This window comes from Pseudonaja textilis, chromosome 1, assembly GCF_049901715.1.
Source record: "Pseudonaja textilis isolate UNSWEBS1 chromosome 1, rPseTex1.2, whole genome shotgun sequence".
Lineage (NCBI taxonomy): Eukaryota > Metazoa > Chordata > Lepidosauria > Squamata > Elapidae > Pseudonaja > Pseudonaja textilis.
The window spans coordinates 11,291,472-11,315,736 of NC_141990.1; the positions used below are offsets into that span (position 1 = coordinate 11,291,472).

Sequence of the window (24,265 nt, forward strand, 5' to 3'; positions counted from 1 at the left end):
TCCTGGCAGAGGCATGAATGTATGTATGTGTTAAATTTGTATGCTGCCTTTTTATAGAAGCTCAAGACAGCAAACATTCTGCTTCCTTTTTCTCACTTGTACCTGCAAGTCTAAGATCTATTTAACGCCTATTTTGCCCTTGGATCTTGTCTCTTTAATTTGTGTTGTGCCTCCCAGCATGCTGTTTGGAGGGCCAAGAATGTGTCTACTGACACATTTCTTACTGCTCCTCAAGCTTTCCTTTACCTAATTTTAATTCTTTCCTTTATTTAACATTTGAAAAGTTGATTGAGGAGCTAGCAAAGCACCCGCCTCAAGCACAATCGTCATTGCTAGCTATGTCTATGGACCTACCTAGTTAGACAATCAAATGATAGGTGGCTACAGTCTTTTTTTTAATTTAAGTTTTTATTGGTTTTTAAAAACAAACATAAACAAACAAAACATAAAAACATCAAGCCATCTTCCATATGTATACATACAGTGTGCTGATTGGTTTACAAATTGTTTTGTGCTTCCATTTCGTAGTCTTCAATTACAATTACATTGCATATTATCTCGTATTTTCAATCAAAAATTAAATACCTTAGTATCATCATTAATCAATCATTTGACTATACTTTTATTCATTCATGTTTTACAAGATAATCACAATTTACTTAGTCTGTTTTATAACAGTTCATATTATCATCCCAAATCTATCTTAAAATCATTTTGTAGATATAATAAGAAATACATCTTTATATATTTATTATTTTCTAAGAGTCTACATATTTCATTACTCTATTTTATTGTCTAACCATTGATAGAATAGATCCCAGATTTTATAAAATTGTTTATCCTCTTGTTGTCTAATTTCAAATGTCAATCTACTCATTTCAGCACATTCCAATATTTTCTTAATGATTTCCTCCTGTGATGGTTGTTTTCTCATTTTTCCAGTTTTTGGCAAATACAATCTTAGCCGCTGTTAATACATTTACAATCAGATATTCCAAGTCTTTACTATATATTTCAGGTAAAATTCCCAATAAAAATATCTCTGGTTTCAAGTCTATATGTTTTTTTGTCATTTTTTTCCCAACCACACGTGGATTTTAGTCCAGTATTTTTTAGCATCCGCACAAGTCATATTACCACATATGGTAATATGAGCCAGGTGTCTGATGACATTTCCAACATTTTTCGGAAACTATGATTGCTTGGGGGAAGAATTTTGGATATGGGATTGATTTAGAGAAATGGCAAAAATTGTGGTCTCAAAATTATAAAATGACAATGTCAACACCATATAAAGAAAATTTGTATAAGATGTTTTACAGGTGGCATTTCCCCTGCCCGAAAAGAATAGCAAGAATGTTCAAGAATGAATCTGATAGGTGGCTATAGTCTTGACTACCCTCTGTTGTATAGAGGTTTTGCAATTGCAATAATTTTAGTTCATAACGTAATCTCAGCATTCCTAAAAGGTCCTCTGCTTCCAAATAGTTGAGGATCTTTTTTAAAGGCTCCTATCTTTGCACCTATTTTAAAATAGTCATCTTTGTAACATACTAGCTCTATACCCATGCTTTGCTATGACACTATGTGGTCGGGTTTAGTTTTGGGGGAGCAAAATGGGGGGGGGGGATTCTGCCTCTGCCTACCAGCATCCATCGGTATTCATCTGGCTAGCGTCCTGTCAGTGTGTGAGAGAGTTGAGGGCAGTTTGGAAACTGAAACAGTATTTGCTACGTGAGCAAGAAGGAGACAGCAAGAAGCCTGGGCATGGCTTAGCTCAACTGTTCTGTACTAAAGCCGCTTGATGCCATGAAACTAAAACTGAAACTCCTCTCTTCTGCTTGTGTTTTGCATTTGGAACAGATTTTTTTTCAGGTGGGGTGGGAGTAGAACTCCTTAGCATCAGAGCATGTTAATAATAATATACGAATGCTAATGTTCTGGTGGTCATTTTGAAAAATCCTTTCTTTGTGAGCACCTAGAAGCCAAGGAAAACATGTACCAATTTTCAAGTTTGTAGGTTTTACGGTTCTGGAGCTTTTGTGATGATGCGTGAGTGGTATTTCGCTTTTATGTATATAGATTTTAGAAGTTGTGGGTGCCCCATCACTGGAGGCTTTCAAGAAGACATCCATTTTGTATTTATAATTATGTATGTATGTATGTATGTATTATCTTGTCATATTTATGTTTATATTAGAGGTGGAGACATTTCGAGAGCTGTATGCAATGTAATTTCATTTTAATGTATGACGATGAGTATGCATTCAAAGTGACAATAAAGTTATTCTAAGTTCTACATTTCTTGTCCAAAATAGGATAGCCTGTCCTGTGGGAGTTGGACCAGATGACCTCCAAGGTCCCCTCCAACTGTCTTATTCCATGATTTAAACATGTGTTTCTGCTACAGGAGGCTTTGGCTCACTGGCCCTGTGTCCTGTTTTTTGTTTCTCTTTTCCCAGGGATGGTAGAAATTTGCCTTCTCCACATGCTGAAGCGTCGGGCATCTGGCTTCTTACGGACGGACAAGATCGCTGCACTTTTCACCAAGGTTGGCAAGACCTATGACGTGGCCAGTGAGATATGCAGGAAAGTGCAGGAGTTGCTGCAACAGGTTGAAGGCAGGTGAGGGTGATGTTCATTTTGTGTGTGTTTGTGTGTGTGTGTGTGTGTGTGTGTGTGCGCTTCCTAGTGGCCAGTCAGATGCCTCAGGCTGCTCACCATCCTATTCTTGGGTGGCACAACTGGAAGAGATAATTATGCATCTTGCACTCTCTGCAGCCACCGTGATTATTTTTAATGTGATGATTCCAGGATCAGAGCATTGTGGATAGGGCCCATCAAGCTTCTTTGGTATAACAGAATATAACGGAATAACAGAGTTGGAAGGGACCTTGGAGATCTTCTAGACCACCCCCACCCCCACTCACGCAGGAGACTATACCATTTCAGACCAGTGGCTGTCCAATATCTTCTTAGAAACCTCCAATGTTGGAGAATTCACAGCTGCTGGAGGCAAGTTGTTCCACTGATTAATTGTTCTAACTGTCAGAAAATTTCTTCTTAGTTCTAGGTTCCTTCTCTCCTTGATTAATTTCACCCAGTGCACAGCCTTTTTGACCCAGTGCCCTGGAATCTAACCAAGTAAGATTAGGGAAATGAAAGATTGTTCTCCTGACATAGTGAGATAGTTCTTTCAAGTTATGTATGATTCCTGGGAAAGGCACAGTGAGGGAAGGAAAAATAATAATCTGACCACTATTAATCGAAGTATCCTCGACATACGACCTTCATGGAGCCTGTCCATTGGGGTCATATGTTGTAACAATAATAAAATTATGACTTTTTTGCAGCAATTTTTAATCAAATCCTATAGTAGTGACAAACCCTGCAGTCATTAAGCAAACAAAAACCAACCCCACAGTTTTGCCAAAAACAGGAAGTAAGTGGTGGGTTTTGGCAAAACCATTCTAAGATCCAGTCACGTGACCACAGGACACAGTGAACCACCATTAATGCGGCCATTTTGCTGAATGCCCAAACTTCAGTCATGTGACCATGGAGAGGGTCTAACCATCAGAATTTTGAATTCGGGTGGTAAATCTCCTTTTTCAGGTCAGTCATAACTTCAAACAGTTATTAAGCAACTGGTGATAAGTCAAGGACTAACCATGTAATGCTGCCCAGTTGATTCCCTTTCTACTGGGTCTCCTAAAGCTCATGGTAGGCCTTCATGATTGAGTTTATCTTCTCCCTATATCTTCCAGAGACTTAGAATCAACCTTGGACCCAAAGTAGATTTCTATTCTCTAATAATTTTGCTCTGTGAGGGAGATGGCCAGTTTCCAAATTTGGTAATTAAATAGCCGAAATTGGTGCTTGAGTCTGTCTAACCAAAACAATGCAATTAGATCAGCAGATCAATTGTGGTGCCTTCTAGATCAGGTGTCTCCAACCTTGGCCACTTTGAGACTGGTGGACTTCAACTCCCAGAATTCCTCAGCCAGCTTTGCTTTAAAGTGGTACCTATTTTTCTGGCTGAGGAATTCTGGGAGTTGAAGTCCACCAGTCTTAAAGTTGCCAAGGTTGGTGACCCCTGTTCTAAATGTGTCATTCTCCAGTTTCCATAAGCACACGTCAAGTTCTTATGCCGTGCACCTGTGGGAGATTGGAAAAGTTTGCTCTGGATCTAAGTTTTTCAAACTTGGCAACTTTCCTTTTCTCCTCAATTTAGCAAGGAATCCCTTGGGGATCATGTTGACTTCTATGTCTGTTAAGTTGAGATCCCAAATTCTATCTGTGCAAACTCAATCCCACAAAGAGCTTCAAAAGAGAACATGTCCATTTCTTCTTTTCCTTTGCAGGTCATCTGTAAGCCACGGGGAGAATGTAGGCAGGTGGTTCAGCTTTCCGACTGTGTTTCCATCTCTGTTCAGGTCACTAGTTTTATATTAAGTAAGAATCAGATGTAGTAGAGAAAAATAAGATCCCCTTTTCTTCCTTTTGACTGGGAAATTTGAAGAGGGAAAAACGATTTCCAGATGTTTTGTTTCTCTCCCCTCCCCCCCCCAATTCTCATTTTTAACTAGTTTGTCCGTAGCCATTTGGGTGGTCAGGAAACACTTTGGAAAAATATGGATTTTTTCCCCCCACTTAGTGAACATTTCAGCATTTAAACAGCAATTGAGTTGGCTGCGAAAGGAATTGGTTGAATTGGCAAGCAATGTCACTGCCTTTGCCAGTGAAACCACTAGTTTTCTTGGCTGCTCTTCCCTCTTTAAACTCGGTTTTCCACCACTTTGTGGCTGGATTTTACATAGCAATTGCCAAGGATGGAGACAATTCATGATGAAGAGACACAAAATAAAATACTTATTTAGGCTGCCCTGCCTGGCAGATTTTCTTCTGGCAGACAGGCATAAATGGAGCCACGGATGCAACCTCTCATTATATATGGTACAGAGGAGAATTGCATAATTTCTTGTGTACTTTCAATATACATGAGAGAGTTTGTTAAGTTATTGCCTCTGCTCACTTTCAGTTGGGCAGCAAAGGGGTTGACCGCACAGGGATGAAATCGGTTTATTTAGCAGATGCAACATTATTCCAGGATTTTTATTTATATCCCGCCTTTACTATTATTTATCAATAACTCAAGGCGATGAACACAAATAGGACAGCTCTACAGAGGATTAAACGTCATTGCCCAGAAGATCATTGGTTGTCCTGTCCCCTCTTTGGAAGAGCTTTATAGCTCCTGCTGCCTTAAGAAAGTTTAAAACATTCTCAAAGATCCATCTCATCCTGGGCATCCTTATTTTGAACTATTACCACCTGGCAGGCGGTACAGGACAATAAAGACAAGGACAAATAGGCTGAAAAACAGCTTCTATCCCAGGGCAGTAACTCTATGGAATTCTACTGTATAGTGCAATATTAATGCAATCAGGGGTTTTCAATTCAGTTGCATAGAACGTGAAGGATGTGTGTTTTTGTTTTATTTTTTTATAGTTTTCTTATGTATAATGTACACTGAAGATGGTATTTAACTTCATTGTACGAGGTGCAATGACAATAAAGTACCACTACATCCTCCTCCAATCTTTTTCACAACAACCCTGTGAGATGGGTTGGTGCGACTAGAACTCACAGTTGCCTGGGGATTGGCTCAAAGTCACCCAGTCGGCTTTCATGCCTAGGGCGGGACTAGAACTCACAGTTGTCTGGTGATTGGTTCAAAATCATCCAGCCGGCTTTCGTGCTTAGGTGGGACTAGAATTCACAGTTGCCTGGTGATTATCTCAAAGTCACCCAGTTGGCTTTCATGCTTAAGGCAGGACTAGAACTCAGTTTCCTGGTGATTGGCTCAAAGTCACCCAGCTGGCTTTATGCCTAGGATGCAACTAGAACTTATAGTCTCCTGGTAATTGGCTCATAATCATCCAGCCGGCTTTCCTGCCTAGGACAGGATGGTCTCCTGAAGTCCTCACCTCTTAAAAGTTGCTAAGGTTAAGAAACACTGTTCTAGGTAGTTAATAATTCCCTGGGAAAATTAAAATGAAATAGAAATTGATACTATTGGAGCCTCCTTTGTGGTGACTGAGACTGGGGCATCGGTGCTCTGCCAGTATTTGGAGATAAGAGCGTACGTTTTGCAAATACAACCTTTGATGTGGATTCTGCTTCTTTTTTTTTTTCCTAACAGAAAATACCAGCCAGCTGGCCAAGAATCCCTGAAGAGGCAAGCTTCAACCACAAACAAACCTTCTTCGTTGTCCCCACAAGCCATCAAGCACATCTGGGTGCGCACTGCCCTGATCGAGAGGGTGCTTGATAAAATTGTGCAATACCTTGTGGATAACAATAGGTAAGAAGAGTGCCAAGGTTTACTTGGGTTATTTTTGTTGTTGTTGTTGGGATGGTATATGCCAGGGGTCTTCAAATATGACAGCTTTAAGACTTGTGGACTTCAACTCCCAGAATTCTTCCTCCAGTCATGTTAGCTCAGGAATTCTGGGAGTTGAAGTCCACAAGTCTTAAACTTGCCAAGTTTGAAGACTCTTGTTGTAGATGCTGATGGACAAAGCTGGGGCTTGGATCTTTGGCCCCATCTATAGGTAAAACAGTGCTATTTCTCCCCTTTAAGATAGTTAAGTCTTTCTGGGAGCACAGAAAATCATCTGTTTTAGGGACTTGGAGATTAGGTGGAGACTAGGTTGAGATGTTGTGCTAAGAATTCATATGGCATGCTTTATATATGAAGTCAGCCATAGTGGTACACTATGGGTTCAAAGAAAGCAGGGACTATGAGAGTCCAGCTGAAATTTGTCCATCTAACTTCTGCCTTGCAACTAGGGGGCTGGATGCTAAAACATGTGAAGAATGGTTGCAGGAACTGGAAATGTCTAGTTTAATGAAAAGAAGGACTAGGGGTAAAATGATAACAATATTCCAATATCTAAGGGGCTGCCACAAAGAAGAGGGGATCAACCTATTTTCCAAAGCACCTGAAGGCAGGACAAGAAGCAATAGATGGAAACTAATCAAGGAGAAACCCAATCTACTACTAAGGAGAAATCTCCTGATAGTTAGAATAATTAACCAATAGAACAGCTTGCCTTTAGAAGTTATGGGTGCTCTATCACTGAAAGTTTAAAAAAAAAGATTGGACAGCCATTTATCCGGAATGATATAGGGTTTTCTGCTAGGGGAAGGGGTTGGACTACTCCAAGGTCCCTCTCGACTCTGTTATTCTGTTATCCTCTTGTCACCAACTGAAGCTTTTCACGGACTCAAGATGTTCCCACCACTTGCTCTGTGGTTAAGGAATAGCTCTTTCCACCCCTTTGATTCCTTTAGCCTCACTTGGTAGGGCAAAAGCGGTTTGCCTCTTAGCTACTATTTTATTTATTTTCTGTTGTACTTTTTTATTGCATTTATATCCCAACTTTCCTCAGGAGTTCAAAGCAAGCATCTGTAGGGGTAATTCTTGGAGTTGAAGTCTATTTTCAAGCTGCTGAGATTTAAAACACTGGTTTTTGTTGGATTTTGCAAGCAATCCAATCAGCGCGCAAGTAAATAATTCAGCAGGATTCATTTATAGAAGTTTAAATTATTTTATATTATTGTTTATATACAATAATATAAAACATGATGCATATATACAATACCCATGCAGCTCTTGCATTGTGGTAGCAAGCCGAAGCAACCAGAACCACCAGAATTCCAGAATCACAAAATTTATACAGACCAGTTACCCTAAGCCATGGCCAGGCTCCGAGCTGTCTCCCAGGTGCTGTTTCTTAGTCACCAAACAGTTCCCATTGGCTAACTCCTTGTTATGGCTATCCCAGCTCATAATGTCTTATATACTGGCAAGATTTAGGATAAGAAGATTGAAGTCGTAGATCTGCATACATCACTAAGCAACATTTTTATGATGTTATCCATTCAGTCATGTCCGATTCTTGGCGATTCTATGGGTCAGGTTTCTCCACATCTTCTGATCTTGTATCCCAAAGTGGAGTTCAATTTCTGATGGCAGTTGACTATCAGGTGTAAAAATAGAGAAAAGGAAGATTTCATAAGAGGAAAACTTTGACTGCATCTAAACTTAAGTGAGCATGTAGGTTGAAGAGGTTTTGATCCCCCATTGAACTTTTCCAGATGTTCCCCCTTGCCATAACTTTTCCAGATGTCCCTTTTCACACACATGCACATAAAAGAGGGAACAAGCCAGGATTAGGGTCACTTTAACTTCTATTCCATTCAAAAATTTGCCTTAAAAATATTACCTCTACATACTGCAAAATATATTGTGTTCACATTTTTCCTCTGTTTTAATTGATCGTGGGGATTGGTTTCTTCTAGCAAATATTATGAAAGAGAGGCATTATTGGCAGATCCAGTATTTGGACCCATCTTGGCCTGTCTTCTAGGTAAGTATCCTTTCTAAATGTTACTTCTATACAATTTTGAAGAACTTGGTTCCCTATGTTATTTTCTAAAAATTAAATGGTGAACCCCAAATGTAATAGTTGCACCAGAGGAATTTGTGTGTGTGTGTGTTGTGAATTGGTATGTTTAATCCAATATTCCTTAGAGTCTCCTAAACTATTTTGTAAGATTGTGCAAGTTTGAAAATAAAAGATATCAGAAAGATTTTGGAGAACATAAAATGTAACTGTTCAAAAGGATTTAAACTCCCATATTCACTGCATTCATTCACCGTTTTCATACACTCTTTCCTGCAAATCCAAAATTTTCGTAGAGGCCCTTGCAAATTTTATCTCCAACACAGATCTATCAAGATATTTTAATTGGCTCAGAGTTACCCAGTGAACTTTGTGGTTGGATGGGATTTGAAGATGAGTCTCTCCAAACCAAGTCCAACACTTTAATGGTTAGATTACAGTTAGTCCTTGACTTACCACCATTAGTTTAGCAACTATTTGAAGTTTTATACAGCACTGAAAAACCTATGCCTGGTCTTCATACTTATGACTATTCCCATAGTCACTTGATCAAAATTCTTGATAACTGGCATATATTCACAATGATTGTGGCGCCTTGGAGTCATGTGATTTCCATTTGCAATCTTCCCAGCTGGCTTCTGACAAGCAAAGTAAATGGGAAAACCTGGATTCATCTAACAATTTCAGTGATTCACTTAACAATTGTGGCAAAAAAAGTTTGTGAAAGTGAGTGTGACTCTTTAATAACTGCCTTGCTTAGCACTTAGAAATTCTGATGACAACTGCAGTTGTAAGTCAAGGACTACCTATACACCATATAACACAAATAGGAGATTTAAATGCACTACAGTTTCCTCTTCCTCTTCTTTTCCTTCCCCTAGAACTTGTGTGCTTCATTTATCCTTGGGGACAAGTCAGAGAAACCTCTGAATTTGACATTTAGAAAAACAGATAATCAATGCCTGTTGTTTTCAGCATTTGGGGTTTGAACCTAAATACATCCCTCCACCAAATAGAGTCAAGATTGACTTGGAGGAGGCCAAATGGCAAAACTGGGGGAGGAATTAAAAGATGGATTAGCCTAGAATCCTTACATAGCAACAAGTGAACTAAATCTAATCTCCCTTGAATTCCATGGACCCTTAGCTAACTCCAAGCAGGTATTAACTGATAGTTGAGAAGATTTCTATGCATAGGCTGTTTAATTAGACCTTCAGGTGCAGGCCTGGTCGTTCAAACCTGACACCACTAAATCTACGACAGGCAAGGTTGGAAGATCTGTAGCTTTCCAGATGGTGTTGATCTGCAGCTTCTGACATCCTTCCTCAGTAGCTGTGATGGTTGAATTATAGGCCTGTGGCTTGAAAACCAGCCAGCTTTCCCCTCAGCATCATGCCCAGCCGGAGATAAAATTAGCTAGTATAAAATTTCAGGCATTTTGTAGTTTTTATGTATGCCTCGCTTCCCAGCTGTTCACCATTTTTACTATCCTGTGGCTGAACAAATTCATAGCTAGTTGAGTTAAGTCAATATTTTTATTTGAAAAGATGGGAGGGGGCATTTTCACAGGATTGGTCTAGTAGGGACCAAAATGCCCTTCCCTTATCTTCCAGGTACACATTTTTGAAACAAAATGGCTGCTCTAAGAGACCCAGGCCTGACCACCAAATATTTTGCTGACATTTCCAGATCTAGTATTGGAAATGAGTACTTTCTTCAATCTAATGACAGGGCTAACCCTGACCTTCCAATTTGGGAGGGAAGCAAAATCTACTTATCATTTAAATCAGAATCTCTAAATCTTAGCAGCTTTAGGATGTGTGCACTTTAACTCCCAGAATTCCCTGGCCAGAATTCTGGGATTTAAAGTCCATACATCTTAACTGCCATGGTTGAGAAATGCTGGTTTAAACAAATGAATATTTACTTTGAGGATTGGCTAGCCAACCTCTATTTTTAGGCCTCTTTGGGGGAAGAGAAGCATGTGACTCCATTTTCTCTGTCTGGCTTTCAGTTGGGCCTTGCGCCCTGGATTACACCAAGCTCAAAACGGCTGACCACTTCTGGACAGACCCTTCGGCAGATGAGTTGGTCCAGAGGCATCGGATTCATGGAACCCATAGTCGCCAAGACTCTCCTTCTAAACGGCCAGCCCTAGGAGTAGGTGATTTCTTCTCCTTTAATATCCCTCAAGTCTTTTTTTTTTAAAGTAATTTTGGAATACTTATACATACTGCTTTCCATTTCTTGTATTTCAGAACATTTTGTAGCAGAAGGTAGATATCTTCAGAACATCAGGTGGTAGAAGCAGACAGTGAAAGAGGTGTGCAAACCATTTCAAATGCAAACAGATCTGAATCCAAACACCCCATTTTGATCAGACATGGGCTCTTGATCATTTGGAAGTGTTCTGAACTCAAAACAACTCTGTTTTGATCTCACAATACTCCCAGAGTAGCAGGAACAGCTTGTATTGTACTCAAAAATGCTGTTTTGATACATTCGGTTGTCTCCCTTTTATGAATGGTTTTGCACAACTCTACTAATATTAATTACGAGGATTTATATTGCAAAGTAGGCTGCTGAGTTAGGTGGCCAGTTCTGACCTTTGTTACTTGAACATGGCATTGTAATATAATTTATCTTTTTTTCGGGGGGGGGGGATCTCAGTATTGCAGGGATTAGTAAATTCTTGGTTCTCTGGATTTTGCTGAACTAAAACTCCTAGCAGCTCTTGGTGTCTGCATCTGCTGGGACTTGTAATTTTCTCTGAAATTTACAAATACTCCCTGATTGATGGGTCACCACGATGCTGATTGATGGGTCACCATGATGTAAAAGAGATATTGAGATCCGAAAAACAGTGCAGAGAATAGCAAAGAAGTGATAGGAGATCTGAAGGCTAAACTATATGAGGAATGACTGAAGGAACTAGATATGTCTAGTCTAATGAAGAGAAAAAGACTAGGGGTGATATGATAGCAGTCTTCAGGTACTTTGAGGGACTATCACAGAGAACAGGGGCTCAACCTATTCTCCAAAGCAGGCGTCTCCAACCTTGGCAACTTTAAGCCTAGAGTATTTCAACTCCCAGAATTCGCCAGCTAGCAAAGCTCCAGGCTTAAAGTTGCCAAGGTTGGAGACCCCTGCTGCAAAGGACCTGAGGGCATGACAAGAAGTAACAACTGGAAGATCATTAAAGAGAGATCCAGCCTAGAACTAAGGAACACTTCCTGGCAGAGTGAAGAATTAATCAGTGGAATAGCTTGTCTCCAGAAGTTTTGGGTGCTCCATCACTCCATCAAGTTTTCAAGAAGAGATTGGACAGACATTTGTCCAGAATGATAAGATTTCCTGCCACGGACAGGGGATTGGATTAGAAGACTTCAAAGTCCCTTCCAATCCTATTATAGTATGATCCTCACTCAGGGTTATTTCTGTAGACCAAGGCGTTTAGTTCATACTAGACAACCTGTGTCCCATTAGGTCAGTGGTGGCTAACCTTTTTAGGCTCCTGTGCCAAAAATTGCACATGCACCGGTACGTACACACTTGTGTGCCAGCACCCAGAATGCAATGCATGCACCCCTCCCCACACTTCCTGCACATGCACGTTCAATCCCCCCACCGCCCCCTTTCCTGCAGTGCACCTCCCAGCTGATTTTTTTTTCCCCAGTTGGTTTGAGGCCTTTTTCGGCCTCTCAGAGGCTTGGAAAAAGCCTCTGCAAAGCTTTTCAGTAGAATTATAGGCCCGTTTTGTCACTTTCGGAATTACAGGAAGTGATGAAATGGGCCTATAATTCGTCCTGAAATGCCTTGCAGAGGCTTTTTCCAAGTGAGGAAAAAGGAGGCCGAAAAAGGCTTCAAACCAACTGGGGGAAAAAAATCAGCTGTGAGGCGTGCGCATGAGCAGTGAGCAGTGAGCAGTTTGCCTGTGGTTTGCGTGCCATTTGTGGCACACATGCCATAGGTTCGCCATCACGGCATTGGGTCATAATTTCAGAGATATTTTCTTATCAGATTCCTCAGTTCCTTCAATACAACTTCTCAAATACTGCCTTCACTCAAAAAGCTGGGATATCTTGAGAGAGATATCTGCCTTGAAAATAACCCGTTGAATTGTATAGCGTAGCTAAACAACAGCACAGGAAATGCTTTATAACATTCCGTATTACATCAGAATCACCTTTATGATAATGTTTATGTCATAAACTGTTATATAAAACTTGCCAAATCCATAGGAGCCATAGGTTCCAGAATTTGGACCTATTCTGTAAATTAGCCCACTTGAGGGTACCTTGGTTCAAAAAATGATGCTCAGTGATGCACCATTTCACCCAATTCAAGGTTACAGGGAATCACAATTTTAGCAGTATGTTATATATATCTCTCTCATTTGGAAACATAAAATCTTTCTTGAGTTGACCTCAACTCAGTGATGACATCTTGGCAACAATAGTTTAGCCATTACCTTCTTCTGGTATAGACATCTCCTGATTTATTTACTTTTATTCAATGGCAAATATGAAGAAGTATTTGTATCCACCATGGAGGATCATAACAAGCACCATAGTAGTCAATGGCAGTGTGAACCTAAACCCTGCCCCTTTGCACATGTATGCAATGTCAAAAAGCATAAAAAGGCTTGGTCTATACTACAACAACTGCCATCTGGTCTTTTTTATCATTCTCGTGGATGTCCCATTTTCTTCTCACGTCCCAATGCGCCTTTCATCCTTTTTCATAATTTCAGTTAAGCGAACATACCTATGGTTCTCAGCATTTTCCAACTTTCCACTCAATCCTGCTTTGTTTTTTTATATCAGCCAAGATCATCTTGACTGATTTTTAGATCAGCCAAGGAGTATCCAACCTCAACAACTTTTAAGATTTGTGGACTTCAGCTCCCAGAATTCTCCAGCCATCATGGGAGTTGGCTGCCTAGGGAATTCTGGGAGTTGAAGTCCACAAGTCTTAAAGTTGCCAAAGTTGGACATCCCTGATCTAGGTGTTTCCACCTGCTGTAATTTATCAGAAAACGCAGGCAGCATGCTTTATGTTAGAAATTGAATTGTTCATGCAAGATATTTGGAGGGGATGGGGAAGATTCAGGAAATAGTGGATTAATGATAAGGAAACAAAATCTTTCATGGAGACCAGGAATGGAAAGGACAACTTATTCAATTAATAAAAAAAAAAATTGCGGTAATAGAGGCCTTGGTGGACATTAGCTGAATGGTGAGTAGCTTGCAAGGTTGTCCTTGGAGACAACCTCTATAGACATAAATGTTTTGTTAACCTGGACTTAAAGTTTAATCCATTATATAGAGGTAAGTATTTTATGGGAAGAAAGGCCCTGAGAAGCATCATCTCAAAACTCATTTTCTGCTTGATAATGTGGGATGGATACATTGGTACAGGGAGTTCCAAAGGTGCTTTTTCAAGAGGCAACTGGACTTCCTTGTTTTTCTTTGAAAATGTTTTGCTTCTCATCCAAAAAGCTTCTTCAGCTCTGACTGGATGGTGAGGAAGGGAAGGATTTATATTCCTTGCAGGCAGCTGGTCATTTGCATCCTTTTATAGAGTCATTGAGGCCACTTGGAGGTTTATCTGTGTCCTCAGGGTCATCTGAGTAGTGCTCAGCTTTTTCTTGTTTGTAACTTGATGTCAATGTTGGATTCTTTTGTGCCTCAGATCAGGAAACGCCACTCAAGTGGAAGCACATCAGAAGACCGCTTTGCCGCTTCGGCCAGAGATTATGTGGAATCGTTGCACCAGAACTCACGGACACATTTATTGTATGGAAAGAACAATGTGCTGGTTCAGCCGGTAAGTGCTTAGAGTACAGAAAGTCCTCAACTTACGACCGCAATTGAGCCCGAAATTTCTGTGGCTAAGTGAGACAATTGTTAAGTGAATTTTGCCCCATTTTACGACCTTTCTCACCACAGTTGTTAAGTGAATCACCGCAGTTATTACATTAGGAACACCGCTGTTAAGGGAATCTGGCTTCCCCGATGACTTTGCTTGTCACTAGGTCACAAAAGGGGATCACATGACCCCGGGACACTGCAGCCATCATAAGTATGAGTCAGTTGCCAAGCCTCTGAATTTGGATAATGTAACCATGGGGGTGCTGCAATGGTTGTTAAGTGTGAAAAATGGTCTTAATGGTCACTTTTTCCAGTGCCGTTGTAACTTCAGTCACTAAACGAACTAACTGTATAGTAGGTCATATACCAGTAATCTTTGACTTACAACCACAGCTGGGATCAGAAAATTTGATAGTATGGTTGTTAAGTGAGCTATTGTGACTGCACCCAATTTTACATATTTTTTGCTGCAGTCTTTAAGCAAATCAGTACAGTCAATAAGCAATGTATCATATGAACTCGATTTGCAATTTCCCTGCCAGCTTCCCCATTGACTTTGCTCGTTAGAAGCCATCTGGGAAGGTTACAAATGGCAATCACATAATCCTAGGGCAATGCAATTGTCGTAAAAGTGAGCGCCAAGGACCCAGATCACAGTCAAAGGAGTCCCGGGGATTCTGCAACAGTCATAGGTTTGAGGACTGTGCTTAAGTCATTTTCTTGTTGTAACTTCAAATGGGCACTAAGTGAAAGGTCATAAATTTAGGATTACCCATCTATGGAGATTCCCAGTCATCCAGGTCATGGTTGTCCCAAAGGTGCTTTTTTTTCAAGAGGCAAGTGTACTTTCTTGTTTTTCTTTGAAGATGTTTCACTTCTCCTCCAAGAAGCTTCTTCAGCTCTGACGGGATGGTGGGGAATGGAAGGATTTATATTCCTTGCAGACAACTGGTCATTTGCATTCTTTTAGAGAGTTAAAAAGAAAAAGGCTGCTTATTTGAGGACAGTGAAGTCCACATTTTGGACAGAGAGGCCATCTATGTCAAAATTGAACTGGTTTGAAAGAGGCCATCTATGTCAAAATTAACAGCCCTCCCTCAACAGAAGGGGAGGGATGCCAACATCATCTATCTCCAGTCTACAACACAGCCCTTTCAGCAGTTCCAAGAAGGCTCCACATCCATTTGCACTACTCAGGTGACCCTGCGGATACAGATAAACCTCCAAGTGGCCTCAACAACTCTCTAAAAGAATGCAAATGACCAGCTGTCTGCAAGGAATATAAATCCTTCCATTCCCCACCATCCAGTCAGAGCTGAGGAAGCTTCTGGGATGAGAAGCGAAACTTCTTCAAAGAAAAACAAGAAAGTCCAGTTGCCTCTTGAGAAAGCACCTTTGGGACTCCCTGTACCAATGTATCCATCCCACATTATCAAGCAGAAAATGAGTTTTGAGCATATGATTCTTCTCAGGGCCTTTCTTCCCATAAAATACTTACTTTTTTGTAATGGATTAAACTTTAAGTCCAGGTTAACAAAACATTTTTGTCTATGGAGATTCTCAATCATCAAGTCATGGTTGTCCCATGATTATCCTGTGGTTGGAAAAGCACCTTTGGGACAACCATTCATTTAGTGACCATTCAAAATTACAACAGCAGTGAAAAAATTGACATGACCATTTTTACACTTATAACTGTTGCAGTCTCCCCCATGATCACATGATCAAAATTTGGACACTTGGCAGCTGGCATTTATTTATAATTTAAATACATGTATTTCCAGTGTCCCAGGGTCTTTTGATCACCTTTTCTAACCTTCCAATAAGCAAAGTCAACTTAACAACTGCAACAATTCACTTATCAACTGTGGTAAGAAAGGTCATAAAATGGGGCAATATTCATGTAACATCTGTCTTGCTCAGCCAACTGAAATTTTGGCTCGTGTGGTCGTAACTCAGGGACTACCTGACCTTCAGCAAATGTCCGATATTTCTGTCTTCTTGTTTCTTATCACCATTGGGGTCACTTTTGGAACAGAAAGACGACATGGAGGCCATTCCAGGATATCTGTCTCTTCATCAGTCTTCTGATTCTTTAACTCTGAAATGGACACCAAATCAGCTCATGAATGGGAACCTGGGGGATTCGGAACTGGAGAAAAGGTAAGTCATTCCTTGGGCGAAGGATTAAAGGTAGCAAGGAAAAAGACATATAGATGTGATCCTAGCTCCTAGAAAATTCCAAAGTATTTTCAGCAAAGTATCCTTATTAAATTCTTAATTTAATAGCAAGAGAAACAGTGTGGAAGAGCAATTCAAGAGCAATAGTGCATGAAGAAAGCTGTGTTAATCTATGGTAGCAAAAAAACAGGAGTCTGCTAACATCTGTTTCTCATTCACAAATTTTATTCAGAATCACAAGTTTTGCAAGGTGTGGCTGGGTTTGTCAGATTGAAATGTTTTTCAGCCTTGACATCTTTAAGAAGTTTGGACTTCAATTCCCCAGCTGGGGAATTCTGGGAGCCATCTTAAAGTTGCTAAGATTGACAAACACAGGACTAGACTGTTGTAGGATTTAAAGTAGGATGATACCAGGGAAGCAGGAAGGGGAGGCGAAGACTAAAGTTTTAATACAAATACAAGTTACAGGTTGTTGAGGTAATCCCCCGTTAGGAGAATGAGCGCATACAGGGAGACGTAGTGAGAGTAGTGAAGAATAACATACACACAGCACACAGCCACACTGTATAGTAAAATGTAGGTTTTTATTTCCAGTAAAACGATTAAGCAAATTCCAAACAAGCAGTCCAAGTCATTCACAGTTAAAGCAGTCAGTTTTCAGTTCAGGGATAATCCAAATAACAAAGTCCAGAATCAAAAACAGTTCAGTAACAGACTTACATCAAATCCAAGACTACCTATGATCAGTAACACTCAATAGGAACGGCAACACTCTCCAGGACAACAGAACAGGACTAAAACAACCCAGGTTTCTGGCTCCATCTTATGACTGTTTGAGGAACCACACCCAATTACAGTTTTAGCATTCTCTTAAAGATACAGTATTAAAATGTCTATCCTGGTTTATATATTTTCCAACCCAACTGTTAGGTGACTTACATTCCTAACATTCTCCCCTTTGGGTACAACAATATATACAACCTTACATTCTAAGTCCATAATCCTCACAGCAAGCCTTATGCTTTACATAAGCATAAGCCTTGGGCTTTTGTAAAATGATCTGCGATATTATTTTCTCACATACAGTATTCCAGTTTAATCATCTTACTTTGCATACATTGTCTCACATTTAAATATCTTAAATCTCTGTGTTTTGATCTTGTCTTAACAGCAATATTTGAAGCCATCTGTATTGCTGATTGGTTGTCTTCGTAAATAACAATAGAATCTGTTACATCAATTCCCATATCAATTAATAATTGCTTATAACAAACTAAATCTTTACATAGTAAAGACAAACATGAGAATTCAGCCTCCATTGTTGACAAACTTCTAATAGACCTCCAACCAATCAATGCTTTTCCCAATAATACTACAGTACCCGATGTAGATTTTCGTGTATTTATGTCTGTAGCAAAACTTGCATCAGCATATGCAGTTAAATTCAGTTCATCTTTAGGCTCCAAATACAATGCATAGTGCATTGTTTGTTTCAGATATCTTAACACATGTTTAGCAGATTTCAGTGCCTTTCAGTTGGCTCAGCATTAAATTTCACTAATTGGTTAACACTATATGCTATATCTGGCCTTGACCAATTACTGAGATAAGATAAACTACCAATCAAGGACTGAAAAATGTTCTTATAAAAAACAGGACTTTGAACATCACTATGGCTAAATTTCTGGCTCATCAGTGTTTTAGCTGGTTTACAAAGTTTCATTTTAAAAAATTTTAGTAATTGGTTAATTTTATCTGCCTGTGAGATTTTGTATCCTCCCCTAGTTCTATCTATCTTTAAACCAAGATATTCTTTAATTTCTCCTAACTGTTTTATCTTAAATTTCTTTTCTAACAGTGAGATTATTTTAGTAGCTTCTTGTTCAGTTTTGGTGATTAATGCTATGTCATCAGTAAATAATAGCAACAATGAAATTATACCATTACTTTCTTTTTAAACAAACATGGATCAGCCATACCAGCTACAAAACTTATCTTAGTTAATTCCTTAGCTATACATTGGTTCCACTCATATCCTGATTGCTTTAAGCCATAAAGACTCTTTTTCAATCTCCAGCAGTCAGTTGTATTATCATTTTTGATACCTAAAGGTTTCTTTAAATATATAGTGTGTTGCAATGGTGCATGCAGATATGCCGTCTCTACATCCAAATGATTTACAATGTCTTCCTCCTTAGCTGCCCACACTAATGCTGCTTGTAATATAGTAGCCTTCAGACTAGGTGCAAACACCTCATCATAGTTGTTTGCTGTCTGATTGAACCCTTGTGCTACTAACCTGGTTTTATGGGTAACAGTCCCATCTACACCTGTCTTAAGTTTATAAACCCATTTACATCCTATGGCATGTTTACTAGATGGTAACTTAACATTTTCGTATACCTCCAATAGTTTTAAGGATTTCAGTTCTTTTCCATTGCTTCCTGCCAAGCAGCCTGATCCTTAGCAGGGTACAGTTTTAGCTCATTATAATTACTTGGGACTGTATTCACTTGGCATACAACACTAGCCTGATATCTATCAGGTGGTCATGTTACACGGGTTGAACGTCTTGGTAATACAGGGCTTACTGGTGGACTCACCTGTTCTACCTGTTCCTGTTCTTCTACCTGCTCCTGTGCCTGTTCTCCTACCTCCTCCTGTGCCTGTTCTTCCTCTTTAATGGCTGTTCGTGGTTTACTTATTTCATCTTTAGGGACTATTTGGGTGTCAATAATAACATTATTTCTGGATTCCTGTTCCAGTTTATCCCACCCAACGTGCTCAAGAAATTTTGCACTAGCACTACAATAAACATAAGCTGTGCCTTGATCCCAAAATCTAAACGATCAATGATTGGCTTTGTAACCTACAAAAAATAATTTCTTACCTCTATGTTGCCCTTTCAGTCTTACCTGTGAGGGAATATACACCCATGCTGGTGCTCCATATGTGTGTAGGTAACTTAAATTTGGCTTTCTGCCATGCCAACGAGTGAATGGCAATTATCCAGTTGTTGTATTCACCACATTGTTTAACACATGGTTACTACACATTATGGCTTCACCCCACAGTGTTTCAGCAAACCTGAGTCAGATAACATAGTGCGAGCCATGGCTTGTAATGTTTGCCCTCTTCGTTCTACAAATGAGTTATGTTGTGGTCTGTAAGGCGCAGAATGTTTATGCTCTACACCAGCCAATTTTAACATAGTTTGGAATCTCTTGTTAAAAAACTCAGTCCCGTTATCAGTAACTAAAGTAATTACTTTACTCCTCATTTTTCTCTCTGCAAACTGTAGCCAATTAAAGAAATGTTGGAATGTTTCTGTTTTGTTTTTCAGGAGATAGCAGAAATCGTACCGTGAGTAATGGTCCATTATACTCAAAATATAGCAGGCACCTCCCAAACTAGGTTTCTTAGGACCAATGATGTCAGCAAAAACAACCTCTAAAGGTTCTTTGGTCTTAAATCCATTTAGTCTGTTTGCAGGAGTAACCTTACTCTTCTCTTGGCTACAAGCATTACAGTTTAAATACTTGCTACAGGGTTTTAATTTTACTCCATCTGACAATTCAACAGTTTGTTTCAACATTTTGAAATTAATGTGCCCTAGATGTCTATGTAGTAAATGTATACATTCATCATGTGGCTTAACATTGTTATAAATCGAGTTAGCCTTTTTAACTGGTCATCATGTATCACATACAAATCATTCTCTAAATTAGCAGTAACACTTTACCCTCTTTGTCTATTATCCAGTTATCTCCCCTTAAGGTTACTGCATAACCAAGATTAAATAAAGCCTTTACTGATAATAAATTAAATTTCAGTTTGGGTACATATGAAATAGTTAAATGCTCATTTGCATAAAAACAATATGCAGTACCTTCACCAGAAGCTTTCATCTTCCATCAATTTGCAAATGATACATGTTGTTTACTCGTAGACATCTTTACAAACCTCTCTCTTTCTTTAGTAATGCACTGTGATGCTCCACTATCAACAACCCACAGATCATGGTTTACAGTTGAATTGCTAGACATAGCTAAACTAACATTCTTCTTGGCCTTCTGGTGATTACTAGTATTCTGTTTTTTTCCTTTCTTACAGAATCTAGCTATATGTCCTCTAGCCCCACAAGAAAAACGTTTCCTAACAGTATAGGCAGTTGAACACAAATCCTTTTCTTGTGGTTGTTTCTTCCTCAGTTGGTCCCTATCTAGCCGTCTTCTTGCTTCTTCTAACAACCTTCCGGTTATGTCAGTCAATGTCAGTTCATCTTTGGTCAGGACTTCCAGTGAAGATATGTAATCATCATAACTTCCATCCAGTGAGGAAAGAATGATGTAAACTTGATGCAGCTCTGAAAATATCAGTTCCTTTTCATGTAGCTCTTGAAAAGTTCTTTTCATGAAGTTCAAATGAGCTAATATATTTCCACCTTTCAGAAGACGTGCTCTAAACAGTTCATGTGTAAGATGTATGTGTGCACCTACACTGTCACGAACATAATCCTCTTCAAATTCTCCCAAAACCTAGCAGCAGACTCTTCTCTACGAATATGGACCAGCTGCTGGTCACTCAGATTGCAAGAATTTTATCAAATAATAACTGCCATATGTTAAAACTCATTCCAACTAACCAACTCCTAACCAATAACCTCCGAAACAAGCATTTTCTCAAAGTTCCATTTTATTAGAGTTGTCATACAGGCACATTTGGGAAAACCCGAATCTGAGAGTTCCGGGTATTCCCCTCCCAAAGAAATTCAAAGATCCATCCCCTGCACCCACCAGTCCATCACATGGCCCAATCAAATGCTGTCCAACTGGAGACATTCCTCCAGACACTCCTCTCCAGGTGCAGGGTAACATGTCCTTGCTTTCTAAGAAATAACGTTGTTGAGTCTAATCTTCCATCTCTCTGTGAAATCCCCCCTCCCAAATTCCCAGGCACTAAATGTGGCAGCCTCGAAGCTTCCAAGTAAAATATGGCTTCCAAGGCTGACAAACTCATTGTGTTGTAAGACTTCTTGGATACATCTGGCTTGGCTGTAAGCTGAGGGCATATATACCCATCCAGTACCTGATTTTTTTTCATGTAAACAATGCTGCACTTCAGTGACAAGATGGATTAAGGGCCATCTTCATAGTTGTTGTCATTGAATATTATTCCAGGTCCAATGGTGTTGTTTAGTACCTTAAAATCCAGTTTTCTATGCATGAATCCAAATTACAGCTTTCTTGATAGATGGTGGCCTTGCCTCTGTTTAAACCCCTGAGGGAATGGAAATCCATCCTTCTCCTTTCAACTCTTGTCACACTTCAGTGTCATTATGATTTCGTTTTCAGCATCTACTGGGACTACGCCTTGATTGTACCGTTCAGCCAAATTGTCTGCATCCACTGCCATCAACAACGTAAGTCTTCGTATGTGATGGGTTTGAACACCTACAACAGAAGCTAGCAGTGATTTAAGAGAGCATCTTTTCTCAGAGTTGCCATAACTGGTGAAATCTGTCTTGAAATAACACATTAATCACATTAATTTATTAATGAATTGCACCGATTTCATGTGGGTGATTTAACTTGGTACGCATCCACTTTAATTGAGTGCTGTCAGAGAAGGAAATTGAAGTAGCTGGAGAACTTTGTGATGATCTCCAGAACATAGGATGATTAATATGTTGAATAAAAGAAACTAGTAATTGATGAAACAAAATGATAGAATCAAGGTCACATGAAGTGTTAATACCACTTTATAATGCCTTAGTAAGGCCACACTTGGAATATTTAATCCAGTTTTGGTCACAGTGTAAAAAAGATTCTAGAAAGAGTGCAGAGAAGAGCAACAAAGATGATTAGGGGACTGGAGGCTAAAACATATAAAGAACGATTGCTGGAACTGGGTATGTCCAGTTTGATGAAAAGAAAGGACTAGGAGTGACATAATTGCAGTGTTCCAATATCTCAGGGGCTGCCACAAAGAAGAGGGAGTCAAGCTATTCTCCAAAGCACCTGAAGGCAGGGCAAGAAGCAATGGGTGGGAAACTGAACAAGGAGAGAAGCAACCTAGAACTAAGAAGACATTTTCTGACAACTAGAACAATTAGCTAGTGAAACAACTTGCCTCCAGAAGTTGTAAATGCTCCAACACTGGAAGTTTTTAAGAAGACATTGGATAACCATTTTTTTCTGAAATGGTATAGCGTTTCCTGCCTAAGCAAGGGGTTGGACTAAAAGACTTCCAAGGTCTCTTCCAACTCTGTTATTCTATTCTGTTTTAAATAAGCAGACAATTTCTTTTGTATGGGGGTAGGGGAGAGAGAGAGTGCTGCAGTGACAAACTTGTAGCCTTTGAAAAATATATCTGACCCTCCTCACCAGTAAATGCTCATTTGGAGTGGCATTCTGTTTATGCAGCCTAGAACTCTGTTGGCTATTTTTTGGCAGCTGCAGCATGCTGCTGGCTCATATTTAAATGATTGTCCACTAGGACTCCCAAGATCCCCCTCACAGTTACTTAGGGGAGTGGAGGCTAAAACATATGAAGAATGGTTATATGGGCCTGGCTAGTCTAGTGAAGAGAAGAACCAGGGGAGATATGATAGCAGTCTTCCAATACTTGAAGGGCTGCCACAGAGAGGAAGGGGTCGAGCTATTTTCCAAAGTATCCAAAGGCCAGACAAGGAATAATGGATGTAAACTGGTCAAGGAGAGATTCAGCCTAGACATAGGGAGAAATTTTCTGACAGAGACCAATGGAACAGCTTGTCTTTGGAAGTGGTGGGAGCTTCATCACTGAAGGCTTTCAAGAAGAGAATGAACTGCCATCTGTTAAAAATGGTGTAGGGTCTCCTGCTTGGGCAGGGTGGTTGGATTCGATGATCCATTCCAATTCTGTTTTTAAAAAGCTTACCTCCAGTTGCGGATCATTAAAATAGACTAGACAACCATTTGACTAGGATGGTATGAGACTCCTGCATTTAGCAGGGGGTCGGACTAGAAGACCCACAAGTTCTCTATCAGGCCTGTGATTCTATGATTCCGTGAAATAGATGTGCAAGGCATTCCTAAGTAGTTTCTTTAAAATGGACTTTGGATCCTTCTTAACTTCAACAACGGGTTGTGTTTTAGGATTGCAATTCTATTGTGCCTTTTGTTGCTGTGGTTTTTAAAGAAACCAATAGCAAGGAACATTTCTCCCTGCAGCTGACCAAGGTGGGACTTTGGTGCTGGTGAGCCAGGATGGTATCCAGAGGCCCCCACTCCATTTTCCACCTGGTGGACATCTCCTGGCCTTCCTTTCTTGCCTTGAGAATGGCCTCCTGCCCCGTGGACAGCTGGAGCCTCCATTGTGGTCCCAACAGGGAAAGGTAAGGCTAGAGACTCCAACTCTGTAGAATCATTGCTCTGCTTCAGCCTTCTCCAACCTGCTACTACCTCTAATGAACACATAGTCCTTGTTAAGCAAGGACTATCTCTCTGGAGAAGGATTGATGGGCATCAAGTTCTAGAGTAGGGATGTCCAACCTTGGCAACTTCAGCCTCTTGAGGGGGCTTGGGGAGGAGTTTCTCATGCGCTCAGATACAAGGTCTTATCTGGTCCAGGTGGCATTTTTTTTCCTTTTTGTTTCCTTAACAACTTGGCACTTTCTAAACTTTCCCAAGGAATCTTTTAAAAAACATTCTTGGCTTTTGGTCCTCTCTGCTTACCTGCCTGCTTCATCTTTAA

General features: G+C 39.9%; 1 protein-coding gene across 3 annotated transcripts in view; it reads left to right on the forward strand.

Moving 5' to 3' along the window:
- SGSM2 (small G protein signaling modulator 2) overlaps window positions 1-24,265 on the forward strand; it is a 135,076-nt gene that overhangs the window by 74,614 nt on the left and 36,197 nt on the right. For 2 of the 3 annotated variants that reach the window (XM_026710171.2, XM_026710173.2), the window contains exons 3-10: window positions 2,463-2,625; window positions 6,206-6,367; window positions 8,371-8,438; window positions 10,489-10,634; window positions 14,169-14,303; window positions 16,386-16,510; window positions 21,883-21,950; window positions 23,743-23,906. In XM_026710171.2, the coding sequence (XP_026565956.1) occupies window positions 2,463-2,625; window positions 6,206-6,367; window positions 8,371-8,438; window positions 10,489-10,634; window positions 14,169-14,303; window positions 16,386-16,510; window positions 21,883-21,950; window positions 23,743-23,906 (1,031 nt within the window). Of the gene's footprint in view, window positions 1-2,462; window positions 2,626-4,364; window positions 4,437-6,205; window positions 6,368-8,370; window positions 8,439-10,488; window positions 10,635-14,168; window positions 14,304-16,385; window positions 16,511-21,882; window positions 21,951-23,742; window positions 23,907-24,265 lie in introns of all 3 variants that reach the window. The other variant, XM_087926096.1, reaches the window with a different exon arrangement.